We start from the raw sequence: 20247 nt of genomic DNA, 5'->3' as shown, positions 1-20247 counted from the left end.
TAGTCTAATGCAATTTGTCGCTATACGAGTATTTTCATCTCAGAATCGTATCGGGAAAGCAAGTCTGGACTACGATAAACTGAATCTGAAACAGGACAAAATTTCAACTTAGAAAAGCAAGTTTCTGAACATAGGCGGATTTAGACCCGAGTTTCAGGGGAGGCGAGGGCAAGATTTATTTTTTTCATTTTTTTTTTCGAGCAACATTAGTTGTAATCAGGGCCAGACTTAGACTCAATGGGGTCCCAGGGATGCCAACCTTGGAGAAACAATTTGAAGAGCATCTGTGCTGATTTTGAGGAGCAATTTAAAATTTTGCGGAGCAGTTCGGAATTTTGTATAAAATCAATAAAATTAACTAAAACCACTTATCTGATTTTTTTAGAGCTTTAATAATTATTTTAAGCACTAGTATGAAAATAATTATTTCTAAATTAATAAAACAGCTTTATACAAAAATTCAATCTTTGAGTATAAGCATCTTTAATTTCCCATATTTACATGTTTGTTATGATGAAATAGCAAAATTTAAGCTGGAAAACTTCGGCAGGGAAATATGGAGCAAAAGAACTTCTTTGCGGAGCCGCGGAGTTTCGCCATTTTTGCGCAGCAACTCTGCAAAATGCAGAGCAGTTGGCAACCCTGGGTCCCTATGGTATTTCTGGTATGAGGACCCCTTGTAGTCCAAAAGTCACGATAGTATTAAGTCTACAATTGAGACCTTTGATGCAGGAACGAGTTAAGTCCGAACTTTTCCTTTTGACTTCCTTCTACAAACGAGCTGATGTGTGCATCACATGACTTCCTTTTACTCCAATTGAATGTCTTTTTCTCATTATTGGCAGTTTTAATATGATTCAATAGTTTACTCTCTAAATATCACCAACAGTGGCCAAATTGAAAACAGATTAAAAAAAAATAAAAAAAATAGCCAAATTTGTCACCAAGTTGGCGACAAAACTTGGCGACCAAAAGACTGGCGATATATCGCCAAGTGTACGCCAAATTGTTAGTGTAAATTCTATTTTTACAACTTAGGCAAAAACTAATTTTTTCCAGATGAAAAAAACCGCTATCCGCCCCCCCCCCCCCCCCCAATGGCTAAAACTTGCCAACCCTGCTTCAAACTAATCAATGTTCCTGCTCACCTATCTGTAACCAGGGTCCCAGGAAAGATGAAAAAAATCTGGATAAATTAATGAAAAAAAATGGGTCTCTTAAATTTTAAACAGAAAATATTACAATTTAAATGAATAATATAACAGATGTAATATTTGTATACCCTGGAGAAAAAAAAACCCACCACAGAAAGCACCCCCTTACCCTTTGTTTTAGGGGAACATATTGAACGGGTGCTCCCCCCCCCCCCCCTCCTCTATTTACCAGCAAAGAAATAAGAAAAAAAATCACAAGCTCTGAAATAGACCAAAAGCAAAATTACAATCTCAAAATTGAACCATTCTCCGACACAAGTACAAAATTTGCACATTTCCGATTTTAAATTGATTTATTGAACTTTGTTTTGCTTATGCATTATTTTTAAAACTGTGACACATTTTCAAATAACACATACACTTTTTCAAATAAATGTAATCAATTAATGTCCGGCTTTTGCAAGTTCAAGTGAAAAGAGCCTATCAGAACGGAATAAATTACCAGAAAGAGTAAAGAGTTAAAAGTGTCTTTGTATGAGATTCAAGTATTTATATGCAATTTAACAAGAAAAATGTGTGAAGGTCAAGGCTGTACTGCAATCGCAAAAATGTTCACCATTTTTTCTCCCATTGTTTTATTCGAGATGCATAAAATGATTCTGATTATATGAATGCAAAATAGATAAACTTTTACAGTGTTAAGTTGTCTTGTACTAATCCTGAAGAGTGCGTTGAAACCACTTTTACCTTTTATTGCTAAATTCAATGAGCCCTGCTAATAGATGTGCCCGTTTCTATCTGTAAATCGTGTGCTCGCTGTTTCAACTCATCAGTGGTCAGACAGTGAACTCAGAAACAAGATTCCAGCATTAAAAAAATCATAGCAAATCCCTAGCAAACTTTAAATTTAATAAAGTCTGCTATCAAGTAATTGAGGCGACTGCTCAGTTCTTATACTTCTGATCAAGTTCTACTTTTTTGGCATTATATGTGGTGGAGCAGTACATTGTGCAAACAAAATATTAAAGGAAATATTGTTCATAAACAGAAATAAACTTACCAGCATAGATCAACTTTTGACAGTGAGCCGGAAATTCACTCTTTTGAGCTTCTATTTTCTCTTTGAATGATCTTACCTATTGCAAAAAATACGAAATGAAAAGAACCTATTCAATATAATGAATATCAATGTCAAAAGTATTTATATCTAGAACTGTTCGCATTTTTTCACCACAGAAAAAAACTATATTTACAAACTATTGTTTTGTCTAATTCGTCCATTTTTTCGAAAAATAAAAAAATCTGAACTCAAAATGAATTAACTTAGTAATATAACAGATAAAATATTGATTTTTCTCGGTAAAGGAACATTTTTACACTAAATTATCAAAATTGCATTTGTGTATACATGATATTAAGTGAAATACCGAGTTTGTTTAGAAGAGTTTTTTTATTTATTTTTATTTTTTATGGTAGCATGTTTGTTTATAAAACAGCTGAATGTTAAGATTAACACATATATTAGAAATCATAAAAAAGTTCATTTGTTTTGAAATATGAAAAAACTTTGAATTTTTTTGTCTCAAATGTGAATTTCCATGTAATGAAATTGACTAGGGTTGGGCATTTTACCAGCAATATGGTATATTTGCCGGGAAAGTGGCAAAAACTAGAAAACTACCTGGTCAAGAAAAACAAATAAGAAAATTGGCTAGACTTCAAGAAATGCACCGTATTTTCCTGTGTATAATCTGCGGATTATCTGCGATTTTTTTTAACACCAACGAAATTGAACCTCAATATTTACAGTAAGATTCACCGATAGAGACCGTACGCGGACTGAATGTTTGTTTTACAAAGCTTGCTGCTCCTTCTTGCTGCCTGCTTGTATGATGGTTATTTTACGTTTCTTGTATGTTCCTCATACGCGATTCAAGCCATGTAAAATAAGCAAGAATACAGTGAATTAGGAAGCCATTTGCACAAGAAGCCGTTTGCTCCTTTGCCTTGACTCTGTTTTTCAAGTAATTAGAGTACTATAATCATGATTTCAAGAAGAAATCATTACATTTTAGATTATATTTCAGATTAATTTTGATTATGCCTTCAAAGTAGTTACCTTTCCATGTTTTTAGTTTAGTTGCTCAAATGGTACGTTAAATTCAAACTTGACTTCAAATCAGAATATTAATTAGAAATTTCATAAATATGAATTTGCTAATTAAAACTTTAAAATGTTTTTTTTGAGGATAGTCAATTAAAATATGAGACATGGACCCAAATAGGATCCAAAATACTGAAATTGCATGATTGTGTGAACAAACACATCCCTAAAAAGATAAATAAATACCTTTGTGCTGAAAAGTAAAGAAAGAAATAACTGGCTCAAAAAGGAAATTGCAGATTACTGCAGACACATGTTTCGGCGTTACAAGGACATGAAAAGACATCCAACAAAAGCTTTTGTCAGATGTATTTTCATCCATAAGCTCATTTCTTTTGCATTGAAAAAGGCGTTCCTTGTAACTCCAAAATACGTGTCTGCAGTAATCTACAATTGAGCTTTTAACGTTATTTTTTTCTTTAAACACATCACTGTCAGTTTTTTTACTACACTAACTATCTAACCTATGGATTTTTGTGTCTGTAGATCCAATTATCTGAATAGAATGAATGAAATTAACAGACATGTTTAATTCATCCAGAACCTATCCCTTCTTTTTTTCTCTGCATACTGTATGCTACAGAAATACTTAAAAATACTGAAAACTGCATGTCTGATAAAAACCTAATCCTCAATTTTTTTAAAAAATATATTTATATTATACTAATTGTATATCTCTTGAACTTTCTAATGTTCTGTAAGCATGGCAAAGTTGGCATTCGTTCCGTTAAAAATAAACTGAAATATAAGGTTTAATTGTTTAACAGCTACAGCTGTTCATCATTGTTTTCAACTTTATAACCAAAGGCAATGAGTTATTCTCCATCTTTTTCATGAATACTTGATAACAGTAAAATATAGTTACATTCCTCCGAAAATAAAATTTAAAAGCTTTGGCAAAGTAGCAAAAAGGTATTTTAGCCGTGACGGTTTTTTCGCCTATGGCAAAAACGTGCCAACCTGCTAACCCTAAAATAGACATTGACATTTATAAAGAAAACCAGAAAATTGCCTGTTAGAAAATGTCTTTAAAACTAAACAATTCTTACCAGGGCTCCCAGCACATTTTAGCCATAGAAAAGGGTAAAAGAGGACCACTTTCTATCAAAAAGGGGACTAAAGAGGACCAGTTAGGATTAAAAAAGAAGACCTTGAGATGACTATTCATAGTTAAACCCAGGGAAGCACCAAAAGGCAAATTAGCTGCCTGGCACTAAATCGTGAAGATAATTCGTGAATTAACCATAATAATGATTTGAATAATACAATTCCTTATCACCTTCTGTACAACTGAACTTTTTACCTATTGAATTATATTATTTACACAAGCATTTGGTATTGTATTAGTTGTACGGCCACCGAGGTATTGTAACTGTCTTCAAGTACATATAAAAATTAGTGAGAAAGAATTTTTTTTGTTAAAGTCACCACATCCAAAAATATGCAAATGTTGCTTAAGCGATAAATACACTGAATGTAAATTTGAGCCTGCATTTACTGGATAACTTAATCTAATCAATAAATGTGCAGGTTAAGATTCACAGAGCTATGTCAAAATAGCTTCTAGGTAGCACATATCAAAATAGCTTCCAATTTCCAAAAATATTACAAAAAATTACAAGATGCAAAAAAATTGAAATCTTGAACACAATAATCAATTTTTCGCAAAGTAGGCATGTTTTCCAAAAAAATATTTACTAAAACTAAACATAACTAAAATTAAACATAAAATATGCTGGTCTAAGATAACATATGTGAAAATAATATTCAATATACGAAAATATCAAAAGATGTACAAGATGCAAAAAGTTTGAAATTTCAAACAACAAGAAGCAATTATTCGCGAAGTTAGAGTTTGTGCAATGTTGCTATGGTTCCAAAAATAAGAAAGTTAATTATCTATTAATATTAGACAAAAAATAAGATAATCTATGGTGGCGGATGGCAAAATAACTTCCGATTGCCAAAAATATCAAAATATTTACAAGATGCAAAAAGATTGAAATCTCAAACACGACAAGCAATTTGCGGCGAAGTCTGAGAAAGTTTGATGTTGCCATAGTTCTGAAAAAAGTAGTTTATTTTCTATAGAAATTAAACATAAAATAAGCTTCTTTAAGGTAATAAATGTTAGAATAAATTCTGATTGTCAAAAATATCAAAACATTAACAAGATGGAAAAAGATTGAACTCGCAAACACAGGAAGTAATTATTCGTGATGCTGCATATCGAACAGGGTTGCTATTTTGTCCACTTTTTGGCAAAAAGTCCGGGACGCCAGAAGAAACTGAACAAAATGAAAAATAAACTGATTATACATACATAAATTTATTGTTATGGTGTAATAATATTAGTGTAATATTCTAATATATTTTCTGTTATGAATTAATCAATTAAAACAGAATCATTAGCTTTAGAATTTCCTAAATCTAAAAAAAAATTTAATTACAAATTGGTGCAGCTAATTTTAGATCATAATTTACTTAAAAGTAATAAAATTTAACAATGTGAATAAGCTATTGGGCATGATTAGACTATTATAACCAATAGTAGAAAATAAAGTCAATGGGAAAGTCAAATGAAATGCTTGGAGACATATACAAAACAAAGATTTATAGACTAAAAATATTTTATAACTGTTATATTTTTCGAGTTTTTATTGATGTCACCCCATATAAAATATTTATGTATTCATCATACACAGTCCAGTCACATTAATGTGACCACCACGTACTTTCCACGTCAGAGTTAAATAACTAATCACAGAAGGCAGGTGGCAGCACAGTGCAGTTGAACGTATATAAAGGGTGTGTGAGGGCTTCGGAAAACATTTCAATTGTTGGCGTAATGCAGAAACGAAGCGATTTATCCAACGTCCAAAAGGGCAATGAGCATTGGCTTTCGAGCCAAGGGTGGAAGCATTTCCGAAACAGCTGAGTTTGTGAACTGTTCGCGTGTCGCCATGATAAAAGTGTACCGTGCATGGCAAAATGAGACTGTCCAAAATCAGCGACGCGGCAAATGTGGTGCACCACGGGCCATAGATGACAGAGGCAAACGACGGTTGCGGAGATGCGTTCGGGCAGATAGATGGGCTACCGTTGAGCAACTGACCACCAAAATGAACCAAGGGGCTACCAAAAGTCTCCCAAACTACTATTCAGGGAACATTGCTGCGTCTGGGCCTCCGAAGCAGACGCCTGGTTCGTGCACCTATGCTGACTGCTGTTCATCGACGACGAAGGCTAGAATTTGCATGCCAGTACAGCAGCTGGACGTCCACTGAGTGGCGACAGGTAGCGTTTTCAGATGAATCGCGTTTTATGCTCCATCGGACAGATGGACGTTGGCATATAAGGAGTGAAACCTCCGAAAGGAACCACCCTGCAACCATTGCCGGAACGGTCCAAGCTGGGGGTGGGAGCATTATGGTCTGGGGAATGTTTTCCTGGCATTCTCTAGGTTCACTGATCATTGTGGAAGGCACGATGGATCAATACAAGTACGCATCTGTCCTTGCGGACCTTGTCCACCCCTACATGCGCATTGTTTTTCCTCAGGATGATGGCATCTTCCAGCAGGACAATGCGAGGTGACATACAGCTGCCAGTGTACGTGCGTGGTTTGAAGAGCACCAGGATGAGTTTACCGTCTTCCCCTGGCCAGCAAACTCACCTGACTTAAACCCAATCGAGCATCTGTGGGACCATCTCGATCGAGTTGTTTGCGCCATGGATCCTCAACCGCGTAATCTAGCGCAGCTGGCCACGGCATTAGAGTCGGCATGACTCAACATCCCAGAGAACACCTTCAGGGACCTAAGTGACTCTCTTCCTGCACGTCTCGCAGCAGTCTGCTCTGTGAAAGGTGGTTATTCTGGCTTTTGACAGATGGTCACATTAATGTGACTGGACTGTGTATTTTATTGATATGTTAATGTCATACAAATTAAGAAAAATTACTACTTTAGTTGGGTTATGGGTATTCAGAAGTGTACCGGAAGAGGCTATAATAGGCAAGAGGGTAGATAGCTTTAAAAGGGGCATTAATCTTCACTGAGGACTAATAAATTGACTAGGGGGGAGCAGCCTAGTCGGAGCCTGTTGCTGATCATCACTTTTGTATTTGTATTGCAAGAACATATTTCATTTCATGCCAATATTTCTTTTATTAATATCAAGTGTTTTTTTTTTTTACAAATATGATTTTTAATGTTTTGAAACTACAAGCTTTAAGAACTTTTTATTTCTACTTTTTAATTTTATAAATGCACTTATTATCGGCAATAAACCTCCACATCACAGATAAACATCTTAAAATTTACAGCTGATGTGCTTGTTTTATAAATGCTATTACATGCACTATAACTTAGTTTAGTACTCATTTGATTTATTAACAACCTTACATAACCTTCAACTGATCTTACTTTTTTTTATTTTCACTTTAAAATATTTTACAAGCAATTGTTTATATACATATTTATGTGTTGTATGCTATTTTTATATTAAAATATTATACTTGAATAGGAAAAATCTATAATTATTTATTTTCAAACTTCAAATTTTTAACTCAAAACTCTCAGATTACCGACGAAGTGGACAAAATGACATTTTGTCAGGAACGGTTTTTTCCGGGGTGGACAAAATAGGTCAACCCTGATATCGAACACAAGTTCATAAAATTGTATTGATGAAATATTCTTGAAAAATATTTTCTCACAATTCAATGATTTTCTATCAATTTCAAGCACTAAAAAAACTTTTTTTTAAGCACTTGAAAATGACATTTTTTTCAAGGTTTTTCAAGACCGTACGTTCAAGTGTTCCATACGAACCCTGGAGAAATATCGGTAGCACCCTGCTTTGTGCATGCGATTTGACGTCATAACTCTTCCCCCAAACCTCTCCATTTGCTAGATTTCCATGTTGCAGCGGTTGAAGGAGTAATGACTCAATTGGAAGCGAAATAATACAGGAAAGTCAGGTTTAATAGAAAAAAGGCGCTGCGGTCACATGTTTGGGCATAACAGACATCAGTAGCACACAGTATCAAATAACGTAATGAAAACTTGTAACATCTGATTTTTAAGTAGAAACAATATAAAAGAGGACTAATCGGACCAAAATGCTAAAAAACGGGCTTTACCCTAGAAAACGGGACTTTAGCGGGAAAAGCGGACCATTTGGGAGCCCTGCTTACTTATAGTTTGATTTTTATACTAATTTGATAGCTTCAACAGTTTTATTTATATTTATAACTAGAAAATCGCCCAACAAGGTATGATGGGTAAAAATTGCTTCTACATTTGAACAAAGCATTGCCTGCTTAGTGATGCTTTGATAGTTGAAATTTTAACCCCACTCTAGTGGATTAAACCATGGCCCCACTTAATTCTTATGGGCCGTGACAATCGCTGAAACTCATGGCAACAAAGAGGGCGCTACAGGGAACCTCTGTTTTCATTGATTGTGTTCCGCTCAGCGCCTCTTGCGGTCAAAATGGGTAATGTCCAATCAAAATAAACAACATTGAAACATTGACATTGATTGGTGGCTGCATGAGCTGCCTTGGTTTAACACAGAAAAGTCATAAATTGTCAAAGCCTGTTAAGCGTCAGCTCCATGTTAGTGGAGCCGTATTTAAACCTAAACTTCAGTAGATAGCGTTATTTCTCCCCTACTTTGTACAACATATACACCGCCGACATTCCCACACATCCCCAAATTATCACTGCACAATTTGCTGATGACACCTGCCTACTATCAAAAGATCACAGTAATATCTATGCCCAATTTAGACTCCAAAAACACATAAAAAACGTCCTTCTATGGTTCAGAAAATGGCGTATTCAGATTAACGCAAAGAAAACAAAAGCAATCATCTTTTCTAAGGGTAAAAAGAATAACAAACGTCCCCCTAAATTAAATATCCATAACACCGAAATTCCATACTCCCCCAACATTAAATATCTTGGTATCACCCTCGACAGAGGGCTCCGATTCAACACACATATCAAAAACGTCATCGGCAGCACCAAAACTAGACTCCAGCATCTTTTTCCCCTCCTTAACAAACATAGTAATCTAAACATCAGAAATAAAAAACTCGTCTACACCCAACTAATCCGACCCATATTCATGTACGGATGTGAAATCTGGGGATATGCGGCCAAAACACATATAAAGAAATTGCAAGGTATACAAAACACTACACTCAGAAGGGCTCTTGGTGCTCCCTGGTACATTAAAAATCAGAATATGCATAAAGATCTTAAAATTGACCCCATTACTAAGTACATCAAAAAATCTGCCTCCAAATTCTACAGCAAACTCGCTAATCATCACAATAGCTCCATCGCCTACCAAACCACCTACTTTAACCGGAATGAAAAATACCCTTATCCCGACCATTGTCGTTATCCCAAATTTAACTCTCTGAGCACTGCTGGCATCCACTCCCCCCCTCCCCCCTCAACTAGTTTTCTTCCTCTTACCTCATGGGTTTTCCCCCCCACTCCTTGTAAATATGTAAATATGTATATAAATTACTACTAATATATTAAAATAAAAAATAAAAAATTGTAAAATAATAAAAACCTTTTCCTCCGGGTGAGGGATTTACTTGAGCTTTTCCCAACCACCTAATGGTTGGAGGCTGAATCAGATGACCATACCTTTCCCCTCTCATTCTTACTCACAGTGAATCCGGGTAAAGAAGCGAAAGCGTCACATGCCCGATCAAATTGTTGACTCTCTCTAGCGTTATTTATTGACCACTTTTTAGTTTCTTCATTCTCCTTAGTCTTCTTACCAGCAAAACAGTTAAGTTACCGGATCTAGTTTAGCCTTGTCAAAATAAAGCATTTCCCTGCATGGCCAAAAAATATCATTTTGGCTTACCTGGTGATCACAACTAAGAGCAAATTTATATCCTTCAGTTAGTTTTTAACAGAGAAGTAATGCCAGTTAGTCTGAAGAAATTTGAAGAGTAATAAACCAGCGTTGGCAAGTTTTTGACAGTAGGTGGTCTTGTCCAGATTTAACCAGTTTTTACCATCATGTCAAAAACATTTTTTTTAAGATAGTTTTTCTAAACAGCTCCAATTCAGATTTTTACATAAATTATAGTGCTTGTGAAATAATGTTGGCATTTTTTAGTTCCCTATGAAACATACACATTTAATTAAATTTGGAGGTTAAATGAGAAAAATTTCAGTTTTATGTCAGTTTATTAAGAATTGTTCTTTAAAATGCCTGATTTGATTGTATTTTTTTGTCGTAGAAAGTTTTATGTACTTTTGTAATGCAAAATCTATCTGATGTCCCCTCTGTTATGCTTAGAACTCACCTCGTCATACTAGCAACTAAATCACAGTAGCTACAAAGGGCAGAAAATGCCTACTAACTGCAAAGTCATTAAAATGGCAAAGTATATTGCTCGAGTCTTACACAATAAGTTACTGGGAGATAAAACTAAAATGAAGTGAACATTATGCAAATATTTTAACTGAAGGCGGTATCTACATATAATTTTTTCTAACTAAAGCAGAAAGCACAGTTTAACTATTCGTACACAGTAGGAAATGAGCTGCGGAGAAAGAAAGTAATTTATAAATGCCTCTTTCTGATCGATTTGCACACCACCCTTGCTTCTATGCAAAGAAAATGTACTTAGTCAGTAGTCTCTGCTTAATTAGTTCTTCATGATAGGACAGATTAAAAATTTGACCCGATTAGTTAAACACAAATATAAATTGTGTGTTGTCCTCCCTCCCTTTCAAACATATGATGCTAGCATGGAAACTCAGAAAGTTTGTTACACCCCGCACTTCACTGGTTTGAAGATCCTGGTAAAACAATTGCAGTTTTTTACATTCTCTTTGAAAGTGGTGTTTACAGCATTTTTCAACATACAAACATAACATTAATTGGTTCATTGAAATCTAGCCTGATGGGTGATTGGAAGATGAAATTTGTCAAGCTTATGAAATATATATTTTTTATACATGATACGAATAATGACAATTTTCAAAACGAAAAAATTTGTTTTGAAGTTCAAATGTAAACTTAAATTGTGATAATTTGCATTTGTAAAAAATACATGCATTAACAACAAACATTGCACTTATTTTAGTGTTATAAAATTATTAGAGTGCATCAAAAAATTTCATGTTATGCTGCAATGCTGCACACCACAATATAAAATAAAGATTCATTTTAGAAATACCAAAAAACCGACATAAACACAAGTATTTTATTTTTGAAATAGAACAAAAATAGCATGTTCAAAAGCGCTACACATAAAGGGACATTTAGGATAGGAAATATTATTTTTAATCGATCGTAATAATAGTTCAAATAAGCATGGCAGAAAAAAAAAATCATAGCAACATTACGCAGCGAATCTTGTTTTATATTTATGCTTTAAGCCTACATACCGAATCCGATTCCTCCACTTCAATTTTGAACGTCTGTTGTTTTAAAGTTTTCAAAGTTATTATCATTTTGTTTCTTGAATCACAGTTGGTCTACAAACAAGACAAAAAAAAATTTTGTTTTACTTTAAAAAAAGAAAAAGTTCCGAGTCACTAAAATCAGAAGAAGCGTGTTGTCGGCATTGGACTCAAGTTAAAGTGACGTCACAAATATCTTGCCGCTTCTTCCTCAGATGTTTTCATTTTTGAGGCTTTGTTAGTAGATAGATAAACAAAAGAAAAAAAAATCTGACGTTTTATTTCGTGTATTATTGTTAGTTTATGGCATCGTATATCGTATTTGATTTTGAAAAGATGATTCTCTTTTAAGAAAGTGAGAATTCAAATGTTTGGCGTTTCTGTTAATTTGTTTTAATTTGGTCTTTTTCAAAATCAATTTTTCACGAATTCTTTTTTCCCCCAGTTATCCCTTTTCGAAACAGTGTCGCGGATATACACTTTAATATTTATGTTCAAGAGCGTTCGTTCTCCAGTTTTGTTTCTGCCAAAATTCGATTATACATATATTTATTTCTATTAACCTGTAACAGGGGAGGTGAAAAGGTAGAACATAAGAAGGGACGTGAGGTCTCAGAGACCGCACCATTTACATTTTTAAAAAAATCGTTAATTAAGATATTCTTGTAATTTCCCTCAAATGTTCTTTGCACTTATATAAGCACGGGGAAAAATATTTTGAATTGAACTATACCTTTTTCATGGACATTTCGCTAGAGTCTTTTTGAGAAAAGCATATGTTCGCATCATAATGGGGGATTTCAATTTTCCGTGTATTGATTGGGATAATTTTTATCCTAGTAATGGCAGAGAATAGGAATTTTTAAAAGCAATAGGGAAGTTGCAACCTATTAAATGTTTATATTTTGGCTATTGGATATTGTTAATTGATCCTCAAAACTAAAAAATTCACCATCGCCGAATTTTAAAACACTGTGGTTGATTTTTAATGAATTTTTAAAAATCCACGCGCAAAAGTGCGCGCTTCTGAAACGTCACAGGGCGCGAATGTGCAGCCTTCCGCCGAAGATCCCTTGTTTTCGCTAGGAACATTTTGAGCGAGCTGATATTTTTATTTTTTAGAAATTCAATAATCCTTTTAAACACACTATGGAGACCGGATTCGTTAAAGCACAATCTAAATAATCTTCCTCATGTAAGATCAATGATTTTATTCGAATAATTCTGAGAAGATGAGAGGTTTAATGTTCCAGAAACGCGAGGAGATAAGCCTTTTACGTTTCGTCTTCGAAGTTGAATGCGTGACCTTTGACTTCTCCCATCTTCTCCTCTATCGGAAGAGGGCATGACGCCACTTCCTATGCCATTTGACGTCACAAGAGTTTGAACTTTAAAAATTAATTTAAAAAAAAAAACTACTTATCGTATCGCAAAAATTTTTTCACCTATGATGTTCATACATGCTACTCTATCATATAAAAATAAAATTGAAAAATCGAAAACTTCCCTATTGTGGACTGTTTCTTAGATCAAGTTGTAACTCGGGGGGACTCGAGAATAGGCGATTTTAGATCTAGTTCTCTGTGGCGTAGGAAATTCTGTTCAAGGGTTGTGTGTCGGGGATCATATTGTAGATAGTGATCATAACCGCATTAAGTTCTGGATTGAATTTGAAGTGTACTAAGTTGAAAATTTCATGCTTGTGCCCAATTTCAGAAACACTGATTTTGTTGCACTTAGGCAGAGCTTGAAACAGGTTTTTTTGTCATTATTGGAAAATAGCGACGTAGAACAGCAGTGGGTGGAATTTAAGGAAAAATTGGCAAAAGCGGTTGGATTATGTTCCATTTAGGAAAAAAAGGTGTTAGTACTAAAGTTTGGCCCATGTGGTTCTCCAGGGAGATTAAAGAAGCTCTAAATTATAAGCAAGCTGCTTTTCGTCAGTTTAAGGAAGCTGGTCGGAGTGCAGATAGGCTCCAGTATTGTAAGGCGAGACGAAATTTAAAGTACTGGTACAGATTCGGAAAAGAGAATTGGAGCAAAGGCTAGCAGATAACACTGATGGGAATCCTAAAAGATTTTTTGCTTACGCTAATTCTGTTAAAATTTGAAATAGTAAAATTGGGCGATTGGTTGATGAGCATGGAAATTCAATCCAAAACAATAGGGGCAGGGGTCTGTCCAGGATTTTTCACAGGGTTCGTTTTTTGTGAAAAAAAAATTTTTTGTGAAAAATCAAATAATTTCGCAAAAAAAAAAAATTGTTAAATCGAAATTTTAGAACTTAGAGCGGGCACAAACTGAATCATTTCATCTTAAAGTAGAATGTTTTCTTCTTCTATTGTTGAGAATATCATTCTGGGGTGTTTTTCTAGTATTTGGCAGGGGGGGGGCATCGCTCCCTCAAGTAGCAATATTTATCTACCATTCCACATTATGTTAAATTATACTAATAATATTTCTGTACAGCATTTAAAATAATTGTAACAAAATAAATAAATAAGTAAATAAAATTCAGCCGAGAGGGGGGGGGGGTTCAGCATTTAACTTTTTGAAGACACTCTTAAAAAGCACAGAATTTCGTTTAAAACTTATAAATTCCGTGATATTAACAAAAATAAAAAGAGATTTTAGTTGTTTACTTCTTAACAAAGCATATTAAACATCAAAAATTCTAAAGCGGATGTAAAGAGATCGCAATTCTCAAAGTGAAGGCATCAAAGGTATAAAAACGGCTTGTAAAAGAAATATTTTTGATAAAATTATTTTTAAATTGCATTTTAGAGTCCTATGATAAACATATCATTAATATCTGTGGACACAGTTGAAGCAAAAATAAAATTAAACCATCGATTCAGCATTTTAATTTTTGACTCATAAAGAAAATGGAATTTTGCTTTAAAAACTTGAAATGCGTGTTCTAACAAAAATAGAGACTTTTCATTTATTTGCATCCTAATAAAGCGAAGTTAGCTTGAAAAAAGAACAAAATATGATTCTTATATCGGATGTTAAAAGTTTGTATTTTTCAAAATGTAGACATTTAAAGAAAAAAAACAGCAAGTAAAACAGTTTACTTAAAGTTAATCATCATTGTTAGCATCGAAAAATGAAACCCATATAATTCTCTCCCAAAATAAGTTAAACATCGCATAGCAACATAAAAACGCAAATATTGACAAGCTGGTAAAATGATGAGAATATTTTCTAATTGTCATTATAAAGGTTTAACGCCAAATGCTAAATGGCTGGTGATAATTTTGAAGTTGGTAACCCTATCTGAAGCGATCATATTTTTTCCCTACCCTTACTACCCCTTTGCAGTTCTAAGTTCATTTCGCAGATATATATTATTATTCTTATTGTTCATTAAATCATGAGCGGGGGGGGGGGGGGAGAAAAGTGCTTACCAACGCATTTTCTGAAAAGTTTAAAACACCGCTGCTAATCAGCCGTGATAAAACAAACAAAATTATTTAAGACTAAACTTATTTTCAGCTGTTAATTTCTTTCCAAGAAACAAACAACAAGCATTATATTTATTTGGCAGTAGCAATTATTTATCGCTTGCAGGAAACTTGCAGTAGCATCGCAAGAGTGACAAAGTTTTTTTTTTTTTTAGCAGATTTTGTATAAGCTGATCCTTCTAATTTGACTTCAAAAAAAGTTCCAATTATTATCAGTTTTGGTTTTATCGTCGGAAATATGCGTTATTTTGCTTTCAGATTTGCTCTTTCAATAAACTACTCGTGAAAGATCCGTTCTTGTTTATCAGAATTTTGTGAAGGGTCCATTTTGGTTGATCGGGATTTTGTGAAAGGTCCGTTTTGTTTGATCGGATTTTTTTGAAGGCTCCGTTAACGGACCCAAATATCCTCTGGCCAGACCTCTTAGGGCAGGGTTGGGTTTTGGACTGTCCAAAACTGGTTTAGGACAGGACAGGTGGTTTTTACTGTCCAAAAGTGTCCGAAACTGTCTTAAACTGTCCAAAACTATGCTACAGGTGTTATCTAATCAATTCGTATTTACTGCAATATTTGTAATGCATAATTATAGATAATAATGAGGTTTAATTAATGAATGTTTGGTAATATTTTTCTCCAAAATGTTAATTAAAAATATTTTACTTAAAAAAATTGCCAATAACTACTACATAAAAACTTTCTTATGTAAGAGTTGGTAGAGTTATGAAAGGAAATTCACAACACAACCAAGACAACTAATTTCAGTTCCATTTATAACTCAAAGGAATATTACAAAATGTGCAATATTTAGGAGCCAAAGAAAAAAAAATTAAATGGTTTTTCAAATAAGTTTTACATGATGGTTTAACGAAAATTATTTTTTAAATCATAGATGAAAAAACAAGAAATTGATGATGAAACACTTATGTTATAAAACTAGTGCTATTCTTTTTTTGTTCATATTTTTAATATAATACATTCTGTAACTATAAAAAAAAATTGTAATTTGTTGCGTTTAAGTCAGTTATAGCACCATATTTTGAACACTTTCTTTTGCATACATGCATAAATGTTGAAAAATTTGGTTTGTGGAAAAAAAAAAAAAAACTCCTGCATGCAAATTGAAATTTTTATTGTAGAATTTAATTTCTATGTAACTAGATTAAAATCAGCTACATAAATAAGTTATATATATATATGTATGTTCTGTTTTTGATATTTTCTCACAAAATCTCAAAAAGTAGTTTTGGACACAATGGTTTTGAACAGGATGATAAAAACCCTGCTTTTATTTTCCCACCTGCATAAACATAGGGAAATATGGTTACTAATATAAAAAAGCTAAATAAAATCATGCATACAAATTGAAATTTTAATCAAGAATTCAACTTCTATATAACTAGTTTTAAATCAGCTGCATAAATAAGTTGAATGTTCTCATTGAATAAATGTTCTATCTAAAACATTACTTTGATACATTTTATTCTCTTTTTGATGTTTTTAACAGAATATAATTTTTCTAAAAATATAGTTTTGGACAGTTTTGGACAGGACGGTAAAAACCAGGGTTTTTACCATGGTTTTTACCGTAGTGTCCAAAACCTTGCCAACCCTGCCTGAGGGGTATTGCAAATGTTCTTAATAACTTTTTTTCCAGTGTGTTCAATGCTAACTGTATCTCAACAGTTGACACTAGCAAGACAAGCTATTATGCAGCTTGAGGATTTTGTGTTTTTTTAGGAGGAGGTTCTATTTCATTTGGAAAAAATTAAAGAACCTAAAGCTCCTGGACCAGATAATATTTATCCAAAAATTTTAGTGGAATGTGCAGAGGAATTAGTGGATGTTATTTTAAATATTTTCAATGCTTCTTATAACTCAGGGACAGTGCCAAAGGACTGGAAACTGGTTAATATAACACCGCTCTTCAAGAAAGGGTCTAAAGGTAATGCTGGGAATTGTAGGCCTGTAAGTCTGACTTCAGTGGTTCGTAAGATTTTCGAAACTTTGATCAAAATTAATATTATGAATTTCTTAGAGATTAATAGTCTGTTGACTAGTTTGCAGTATGGGTTCAGGAAAGGTAAATTGTGTGCTACTAATTTATTGCATTTATATGACAAGGTTACCTTGACTTTAGATAACAAAAAATGTTTGGAGGTTTATATTGATTTTTAAAAAGCTTTTGATAAGGTACCGCATGTCGCTCTTCTCAGCAAATTAGTTGATATAGGAATAGGAGGAAAAACTTTGGGTTAGAAATTGGCTGACTGGAAGGAAACAAAGAGTAGTTGTGAGGGGAAATCATTCTAAATGTCGTGATGTTTTAAGCAGGGTTCCTCAGGGTTCAGTTTTAGGGCATCTCTTGTTTATTATTTTTATGAATGACATTAATGAGAATATTTCTGGAAGCATGAATTGTTTTGCTGATGATGTAAAAGTTATGGGGATTGTAGAAAATGAAGAACAAGTAAAACAGCTTCAAGAGGATTTAGATTATATTACTAAGTGGGCGGATAGGTGGGGTATGGCAGGTTAATGTAGGGAAATGTCAAGTGCTACACTTAGGTCATGGAAATAAGCATACGAGTTATCACAGGGTTCAATCATTAGTCAGGCAGAAAATATTATTGATCTGGATATCTTATAGATCAGGACTTCAAGTTAAGTCAACAGTGCAGCATTGCAAGTAACAAAGTCAACAGAATGCTTGGGTTTAAAATAGATCTATTTCAAACAAATCTAAGAAGGTTCATCTGCCTTTATATACGAGCTTAGTAAGACCCCATTTGGAGTATGCTGTGCAGTTTTGGTCGCCTTATCTGAGGAAAGATATTTGTGTATTGGAAAAGGTTTAAAGAAGGGTAACTAGACTAGTAAGGAGACTTTCAGATTTAGATTATAATACTAGACTTAGTAATCTTAATATGTATAGCCTGAAGCAAAGGAGGATCAGAGGGGATTTGATCCAGTTGTTTAAATTTATCAAAATGAATGATGTTAATGGATTAAATTTTTGCACCGAAAGCAGGACAAGGGGTCATTGTTTTAAGCTATTCAAATCTCAGGCTAACCTGGAAATAAGGAAAAACTACTACTTTAGTAGGGTTGTGGGCACTTGGAACAGCTTATCGGAAAAGGTGATGACAAGCAAAGGGGTGGATAGCTTTAAGAGGGCCATTGATCTTCATTGGGGACTAATAAATTGACTAGGACCAGCCTAGCTGGGCCAAGAGCCTGTTGCTGGTCGTCACATTTGTATTTAATAAAAGCAAAATGTATTTTCTTTTGGTAAGATGTTGTATTCTAATATTTAATAACTATTTACTTGTTACGCGAGTTTTCAGATTCTTTGTACATTTCAATGAAATGTCTTTTTCTTTTTTAGATGTATGAATTGTTATTTCTGTTTAATACAACACTTGCTCATCTTAACAATGTCCTCAGCAACACTTCTCACACAATGCAGAAAAATGAAGAAACTCTTGATGCTTCTTATGAAGCTTATATCAATGGTGCTAGAGGCATACAATTTGCAATGTGCTGTCTTTTTTCTGGAGGTATGTAAATATATGCATGAAATTATAATTTTGTGTATTAATGCAATCAAAAAGTGGGAGAAGAATGCTGTCATAAAAATAAAAAATTCCAATCCAGAGACCGCTGTGATATAAATCCATAGCCTTGGATGTAAAGTTACAAGCCTTTTCGGGGAGTTTAAAGAAATGAAGATTATACAAGGAAATCATGGTTCAGACTGCACATCTCCTTTTTAGGGGGAGCTCCAGGGGCAGACTTGCCAGGTCGGCTAGTCGGGGACCCCCCGACTGGGCCAACTGCCGAGTGAGCCACTTCAAGCAATTTTTTTATTGAACATAATGCATTTAAATTCACACCTAACATTTTTAAGTGTTATATTAAAAATATTTAAAAAAAAACATGTAATTTGTTTTCTCTAAGTGAAAAAAGTGTTTGGAAAGAGGTTTATTTTTTTCCATCCTAAACAGGAACCAAAATAAATAGCAGAAGCCCACACGTGCAAATGCTTTCCTCACTTATCAACTTTTCCTCTAGTTTTTAGAGACCCATGGTTCCCATATTGTGGAAATGGGGGGGGGGGCAAAGAAATTGGGGACGGACGCGGCAGGGGCGGCTCGTCGCTATGGGCAGGGTGGGCCCGGCCCACCCAAAAAATTGTAATTGATAAAATACATTATTAACAAAAATATCGTTTTGTGTTTCAGTTTAAAAAAAGTAAAAAGTAAGGCGCACAACAGATTTCAAACATCTAACCCCCCCCCCCCCCTCTCCGCATATCTCTAAACAAAACCAGAAAGTTTTTAAATCCCATTAATTTTAGCGCTGTGCACAGTTTTGGGAGCTGCGGGCTCGCGTGAAGCTGCCCCCGAAACTAAGAGTCACGCCTCTGCCCTTAGCCAATCGCAATCACTGAATCAGAAAGCGAAAAACGGCGGGTGATAACACCCGAAGGAATTCATTGCAACTCAAGGGTGGGCAAAATTCGCTGAGCCCAAACGAAATCGTAGTTGTCTATAGCGGTTTGGAGGGAAGAGTCGAGATCAGCGGAGAAGAATCTAGCAACGTCGCTCACTAGAATAACATGTAAAAGGGCAGAGAATCGGCTGCCCCTGCCCATGTGTCAGGGAAAACCTTTTATCATACCGTTCCGATTCTGTTTTTTTTTTTTTTCTTTTCTTTTTTGTCTTAATTTTTTCCTCTTCAACAGCTATTACTATACATATATATATATATATATATATATATATATATATATATATATATATATATATATATATATATATATATATATAAGGCATGGAGATTGCCGGTTTCATGAGATTCCGTACATTTGTTTTACAACGCATGCATAATTTTTTTAGTTATTTGTTTGTTTTTGGAGTTAGAGATGCTTATTCTCAAAATTTCTGTGTAAGGACTTTCTTTTCGAATAGTAGAGCAGCCCGGTGGTCTGACGCACCGGCAAAAAAAAA

The 20247-nt window shown here is 34.2% G+C and overlaps 1 protein-coding gene across 1 annotated transcript in view; it reads right to left on the bottom strand.

The window, feature by feature from the left end:
* LOC129216926 (UV excision repair protein RAD23 homolog B-like) overlaps nucleotides 1-11953 on the bottom strand; it is a 32689-nt gene extending 20736 nt beyond the window's left edge. Inside the window, exons 1-2 of the mRNA XM_054851143.1 lie at nucleotides 11757-11953; nucleotides 2215-2290 (exon numbers count right to left, since the gene is read on the bottom strand). Of these exons, the coding sequence (XP_054707118.1) occupies nucleotides 2215-2290; nucleotides 11757-11822 (142 nt within the window). The 5' untranslated portion in view covers nucleotides 11823-11953. The remainder of the gene's footprint in view (nucleotides 1-2214; nucleotides 2291-11756) is intronic.
* Nucleotides 11954-20247: the final 8294 nt, after the last annotated feature.

The sequence above is a fragment of the Uloborus diversus genome, chromosome 2 (genome assembly GCF_026930045.1).
Source record: "Uloborus diversus isolate 005 chromosome 2, Udiv.v.3.1, whole genome shotgun sequence".
Lineage (NCBI taxonomy): Eukaryota > Metazoa > Arthropoda > Arachnida > Araneae > Uloboridae > Uloborus > Uloborus diversus.
Note: the sequence above shows the minus strand (reverse complement) of the source record. Positions and strands in the feature narration are given on the sequence as shown.